The 7,242-nt window shown below is 42.9% G+C and overlaps 1 protein-coding gene across 1 annotated transcript in view; it reads left to right on the forward strand.

The window, feature by feature from the left end:
• Positions 1-4,678, forward strand: part of wnt5b (wingless-type MMTV integration site family, member 5b) — a 16,054-nt gene extending 11,376 nt beyond the window's left edge. Inside the window, exons 5-6 of the mRNA XM_071909638.2 lie at positions 3,358-3,516; positions 4,379-4,678. Of these exons, the coding sequence (XP_071765739.1) occupies positions 3,358-3,516; positions 4,379-4,678 (459 nt within the window). The remainder of the gene's footprint in view (positions 1-3,357; positions 3,517-4,378) is intronic.
• The last annotated feature ends 2,564 nt before the right edge of the window (positions 4,679-7,242 follow it).

Here is a 7,242-nt window from a genome sequence, read left to right on the forward strand (position 1 = left end):
AAGTCCAAGATCACATGATGTATACAAAATATTCATGATACAACAATAGCTTGTATAAGAAGCCCTGGTAGAGAAAAGCTTTCCTTTCCTCCTCTATCTCTCCTCCTCACGTGTCTCTTATCCCCTCACAAAGGCTGGGCTATTTGCTCTGTTTCTCCCCCTTGCACTCTCTCTCGGTCTCTGTCTCTCTCTGTCACACACTCACACACACACACACACACACACACACACACACACACGGCTCCTAACCCCTAACCCTGTCTGAGCGCAGCCTATTGTGCCTGACACAGAGACCGTGTCTCCACCACGGATGACTGAGCGTGTGTGTGTGTGTGTGTGTGTGTGTGTGTGTGTGTGTGTGTAGTGAGTGTGAATGTGAGTGTGTGTGTGTGTGTGTGTGTGTGTGTCTCCATCAGGTCCAGTGTCACTACGCCCAGCAGGCATGACCTACCAAACAGCTCAGTATGATGCTGGGGACACACACACACACACACACTCACAGTGGTTTGACAACATAAGCCTACTGACAGTGAGTAGACCCAGACCCAACCTACCAACAACAGAGAGAGAGAGAGAGAGAGAGATTGAAATATCTGTCTAAATGACAATATAGCAATATGAGAAAGACGCTCTTTACATTTTACATTTTATTTCTCAATTGAGTAAAATGTGTAAATATATAATATGGAGCCACAAACCCCAAAAGACGGCGTCTACTATTACAAAATGCCATTGTATTTCCTCTCTCTCTCTCTCTCTCCCTCTCTCTCTCTTTCTCTGGGCGGGGTCACCGGGGTCGTATCCCAGGATTGGAGGGTGCCGAGTGCTATGCCTGCTGGGTAAGAAAGTGGAGGAGAGGGGTCGGGGGTGGGAGGGGGGGAGGGGGAGGGGGTGTGGTGAACAGAGGTGAGAAGGTAATTGAGATCAGGCGATGTGAGGAGACAGGGGAAGGGGGGGGGGGGGCGAGGGGGGGTTTTAGGGGAGGATGAGTCGGGGGAAATTAGGAATCAGAATTAATTTATTTAGCAAGTACAATGAATGTGCAGGGATTTGTCTTGCTGGCATTAGTGCAAAGACTTAAAAAGAAATGTAACACAGTGCATATACTTCCAAACATAGTGCCTGGTATAAGAGTATATACTGAGGCTTGGGACAAAGACAACAGGACAGATCAAGATGCACGGTGTACATATACAGTCTCCGCATTCAAAACTCAACATTTTTCCAGAATTGGACACAATTGGATGCAGGATGTGATTTAAAAAATTTCAAAAAGTTTTCGTCGTTGGTAAAACTCAGCAACAATCACCCACTCCTGTCAGCAGGAGGGGCGGGTGAGGGTGTGAGAGAAGGGTCAGCAGTGTGTGTGTGTGTGTGTGTGTTGGGGGTGATGCCAGGAGGAAGTGGTGGGGTTTTATGTGACTTGTTTATTGGATGCTGTTGAACGGCCCTGGTGGAGCTGCAGGGGTGAAGAGCTCCCCCTAAAGTCCACTGCTGTAAACACCACTGTTGTCTGCGCTCCATATAAATCATCTATTCTTCCTATTTTGGCTTTTTTTTTTGACTGCTGACATTGTTCCCCATATGGTTCATAATGTTGAGACCAAGCCAAACCATTTACAAAGTCTTGTAACTGTTAAAAATTTGACAGTTTTGCTCTGGACACAGGACACTTTCCTGATTAAATAAGAGTATTTAATAAGCGTAATGTGACACTTGTTACACATATTAAAATATATTAAACTGAAAGAATTGACATGAGTGCAGTCTGGCTTTAGAGGGAAGTCTAGGCTGATTTTGCAAGCCATGAATTAAAGATTACATTTACATTTTGAGACATTTAGCTGATGCTTATATCCACAATGACTGAAATGAGAGAACATAATACGTGACATAACAGTATGTCACACTGTAATTCTCTCACGCTTATTGGTCTTTAAAATAAATGCTGTATGTATAGGAATTGTGTGGGAGAGTCTCTTTACAATAGAGCCACATTTCCTCTGGCTAGCAGTAGCCCTGCTATTCTGAGTCAGCTGTTTGTTTTAGTTTGGTGGAGCAGCGTTGACTAAAGCCTTAGAGAACAGCGCATATGGAGCAAAAACCTTCTCTTTGTTTTTCTTTTCCTTTTTGTTTATCTAATTCACCACACATTTTTGCAGAAAAGACTTCAGCAGCGCTACAGTGGGATGACAGAAACCCGGAGACAGGACTGTTTACATCTTTATTGTTGTGTAAAGTTATTTTTTTGTGAAAATGTCCCTCAAGAACAGTAGCTGTACATGGACAACACTAGCGAGTTAGGACCTCCCATGAATCTATATGTACTGGCTCTCTGTTCAGTCATTATTTAACCCTTTTCTCCCCATTTCACTGAGATCACCAGTCTGAAACAGGGTCCTGGCAGCAGTAGCCTTTGAGCTGAAAGAACTGGGCTTGTGTGTGTGAGTGTGTATCATGGTGCTGCTGAAGAAGAGCACTTCTCTATCTACCCTGGGTAAATCAATATATTAAAAGAAGCAAAGCTCTTGAGCGTATCAACTGTCTCAGAGCAATTGTTCAAACATGACATATTTATCCTCCTCTGTATTCATCCAGGGAAGGTTTGCTGAAGGTTTTTTTTTTTTCCATCACCCTGCTACCAATAGGTGGGAAGGATGTAGTTACACATGGCCACCACTAGATGGCAGCAGCAGATCATTAATACACACTCTACTGCACAACATGCACAGAACATGATACACAAGATGACATGATGCAGTAAACAGAGTTCCTAAGAGTTCCTGATAGTTAATTCAGACAAAAGAGCACCAACATGTCATTCCTGATGTTGCATAATCTATCTATCTATCATCTATCTATCTATCTATCTATCTATCTATCTATCTATCTATCTATCTATCTATCTATGTGTCAGGCTCTCACAGCCTGATCTAACATCTCTCTCTCTCTCTCTCTCTCTCTCTATCTATCTTTCAATTTCAATTCAATTCAAGTTGGCTTTATTGGCACTACAAGAGAAAGTTATGTGTTGCCAAAGTATTCAGTGTGAAGCAGCATAGGTCAATATTACTACAACTAAATACAATATAAGTATCATTGTAATATTTCAGTATATAGAGAACATACTGTATATACATACATTCAGTATATACAGTACATAACACTCAACACAGCAAAGTAAACCACACTACAGTGTCATACAGTATCTTTTGTCAGTTCAAACCATCTCTCTAGTCAACTGACAAGCACATACAAATTTAGTTTTTGTTCTGGGCAGAGGGCAGAGAAATCTGGTATCAAAATTTTGAATTTATTGAAATAAAAGTTCTCTCTCTCTCTCTCTCTCTCTCCCAGGCGGTGTATAACCTGGCTAACGTGGCCTGTAAGTGTCACGGCGTCTCTGGCTCCTGCAGTCTGAAGACCTGCTGGCTCCAGCTGGCCGACTTCAGACGCGTTGGAGAGTTCCTGAAGGAGAAGTACGACAGCGGGGCCGCCATGCGCATCGGACGCAAGGTACTCAGCTCATATGATACGCTGTTGTATTCAATCACATGTTCGACCAATGCGTCCACACTGAACCGCTTCCCTGCTCCTGACCTCTCTGCTGAAACGAGTGAAGAATGTCTGTCCCAGAAGCAGATGTGAAGAAATAAATAAATTAAATCCCTAATTACACTTTATGTAACATGATTGAACGCTCCAAATTCCAAGCCAAGCATGACAGTAACATTTGCTAAAAGAACATCGAGGTTGTCTCCTGCTGTGACGACCCGACACTGCTTTACTTTTCACATTTTTCCATGCTCAGCATTCCAAAACAAAACATTTGTGACGCTCCCCTCTCCCCTCTCCCTTCATAAGATATTTGGGCGAATTGAAGCTGAACTCTCTCCCTCTCTCCTTTTTTTTTGCTGTGTACTGTCTAATAAAACAGAAACACCACAACAATTATTTTTAATTAAAAAACTGTAATGTATTTGAAAATGTATTTCATAGAATTTTTATATCAAAATCTCATTGCTTTTACTTCCTGGAAAACAGAAAATCTTTAGTGGTGACATCATCGTGTACCAGGAGGCGACATAAAAATCCAACCAATAAAACCACAGATTTTTGAACAATCCCGCCCCTCCACCGCTCTCATCAAATCAAACTGTCTTTCTCTCCCTAACTGATATCCCATTGGTTTACACTTTTGAATGATCCCTCTCTGCATTATGTCCCGCCCCTATATCCTGTTTCAACAGGAAATACATCTCAAAATGCGGCTTCATTGTGACTTTAAAGTCACTCTGGTTATAGCACCTACTCCTGTTCCCTCCATCCTGCCAATGTTACCTAACTTACCTAACTCTCTCCCCTCCGTCCCAAACAGGGCAAACTGGAGCAGGTGGACAAGCGCTTCAACGCCCCGACGCCCGAGGACCTGGTCTACATCGACCCTAGCCCCGACTACTGCCTCCGCAACGAGACCACGGGCTCCCTGGGCACCCAGGGGCGCCTCTGCAACAAAACCTCGGAGGGCATGGACGGCTGCGAGCTCATGTGCTGCGGCAGAGGATACGACCAGTTCAAGACCTACAAGCACGAGCGCTGCCACTGCAAGTTCCACTGGTGCTGCTACGTCAAGTGCAAGCGCTGCACCACCCTCGTCGACCAGTTCGTGTGCAAGTAGCCCGACGATGGATGGAAGGACGGAAGGAAGGATGGAGATGAAAAAGGAGGAGAGGGAGGAAAGAGGAGGTGAAGGGGTGATGGAAGGAAAGGCTGAAGGATGGATGGCAGGAAGGCGATGTTTCAGGGTTTTGTTCAGGATCATTTGGATACACAACGTTCAAATGAAGATTTTCTTACTATTTCCCTTCTTTTCTCCATTTATAAATCTCCTGCCTTTTTGCAGCAAGTTCAAACCCTCCAGTTTGTGTGTAAATAGTGGGAGGGTGGATGGATAGATTAGGAGGGAGGGAAGGAGGGATGGATGGATGAAAGGTAGGAAGCAAGGAGGAAACAGGAATGTGATTATTTCAGGTTTCTCAAGATTTCAGAATTTTTGATACAACGCTGCAATTATTTTTTATGGAGATTCCTCTTTTCCTGCCCATTATTTTCTACTTTCCTGTGTTATATCCTGATCACAACCCTGACGGAGTGAGGGATGGATGGATGGATGGAAGGATGGAGAAGGAAGGAAGGAGACGGAACACAAACTTCGGTAGGAGAAGGAAGGACAAACGAGTGGATGGACAGAGAAGGATAGTAAAGATAAATGGACCTAAGAGATTGGGAAGACTGAATCATAAAAACGGACACATACAGCTAGTGTGAGATGATAACTGAGAAACCAGAAATGAAATAAATATATAAATAAATAATAAATAAACATAGAACTCTGATTGTAATTTAAAGAGACTTCTACAACGCAACGAACCCGACACACAGTTTGGACCCATAATACCTTGCTCTGTTTGTTTGTTTGTTGTTTGCCCTCAGGTGGGCATCCCCCAAGTCATAACAGCCCTTTGGAGTTTGGAACCATTTAACACACACGTACACACGTACACACACACACACACACACACACACACACAAAGTGATGTCACCACATCTATTTCGCTGAACTTTTGAACTTTAACCCTTGAAGTGAAAGTCTGGCATGTGTGTATCGTGAGTTGCAATGACATCACTCACACTCATACACACACACACACACAACACACACACACACACACACACACACACACACACACACACACACACACACATACATACACGCACTGAGTTCTTATGCAAGACCAGACATGCAGAAAAGTCCAGACTGAAAGAGACGGATGAGAGAGAGAAGAGGAGAAATCACTTCTTGTGGGAATAAAAGAGAAAAAGGATGAATGGAGGGAATAGAGGAAAACAAAATGGCAGAAAAACCTGTCATGTTTACCAGGAGGTGGACTCTTCATGATGATCCTGCAGAATTCAAGGGACAGTTTCATTGATACACAGCTGATCGTGAAAACACAACAACTTATCAGAAAATGGCACGACACAGGCACAGGAATATCCAGCTGAAGAGTTCTACTCCAAAACACAATATATGCATTTTGCAAGGAAAGAAATCTGAGTTTTTATTATTAAATATCTCTAAAATATAGAGGATCCAGTCTGTGTTATCATTTAGTTAACCAGGACTTATCAACTACCATTGTTTTCATCTGACTCGTGCCATCAGTCGTACTATAAGAGCAGCTATCCAGTTGTTTATGTGATTTTGGAGCACAACTCTTCAGTCTGCCTGTGCTGGTTAATGAGGCCTGATGCTTGTGACATGGCTGTTTAAACATCATCAGCTCGCACCGGGGGTCCGGCTGCATGACCTTCACGGTGACGGTGAAGTGTGTGACCCTCCATAAGTGAGATTAATGTTTCTGCCTTAATGAACTCACACTGAGAGTCATGTCACACCGCCGCTGATTGCTTGGAGCGGACCTCTTTATCTCATGTTGTTCTATAACTTGGTAAATCAACAGTAAAGCCTGTGGTGTGCAAGTGCAACTGTTCTGAGGCAATGTAGACGGGCAACTTCATGTTTTATGATGCTTTTGTCCCATTTTATATCCTGTAATGACTTTGGTCTATTTGCTGATCTCTCCCTCCACTGAAAGCAATCTCATCACTTCAAAAAGTTGCCCATGTTTCATTTGAATGTCAGTGACACTCGGTGTAACTTGAGGCGCAACAGTGCCCAAGAAGTTGCCTAGAAGTTGCCGAAGAAGTTGCCTTGTATAACTGCTTTATTCACATGCGGATATCTTGTTGAATCGTGAATAATCGGACTAGATTTTCAACTCTGTGACTCACTTTGTTGCCTTTTGCTGGGAGCGTTGCCCATCCACGTTTCCCCAAAAAAGTTTCCTGTGAATCATTGCCTTAAGATTCCTCTTGCATCAGCTATGTGTACAGCAACTGATTGGAGAATATTGTAACTTTGTATTGTAATCCAGTCGATTTCATGTGATATGGACACAGTTAATTACAACCACGAAGAGGACGAAGCAAACAGAAGAGGACTGAATGTGTTGTGGAGAAGTGAATGTGTGAGCATGGAGAACTACATAGGACACACAGAAAGGACTGCAATTTATTATGGGCTACTTTTAAAAAATAGTAGATCAGAAAAGAAAGTATATTTTATTATTGTTTTTCATTTTCTATGTTTTATACAGGAGTATTATTGTGTATTCTTTT

The sequence above is a fragment of the Centroberyx gerrardi genome, chromosome 24 (genome assembly GCF_048128805.1).
Source record: "Centroberyx gerrardi isolate f3 chromosome 24, fCenGer3.hap1.cur.20231027, whole genome shotgun sequence".
Taxonomy (NCBI): Eukaryota; Metazoa; Chordata; class Actinopteri; order Beryciformes; family Berycidae; genus Centroberyx; species Centroberyx gerrardi.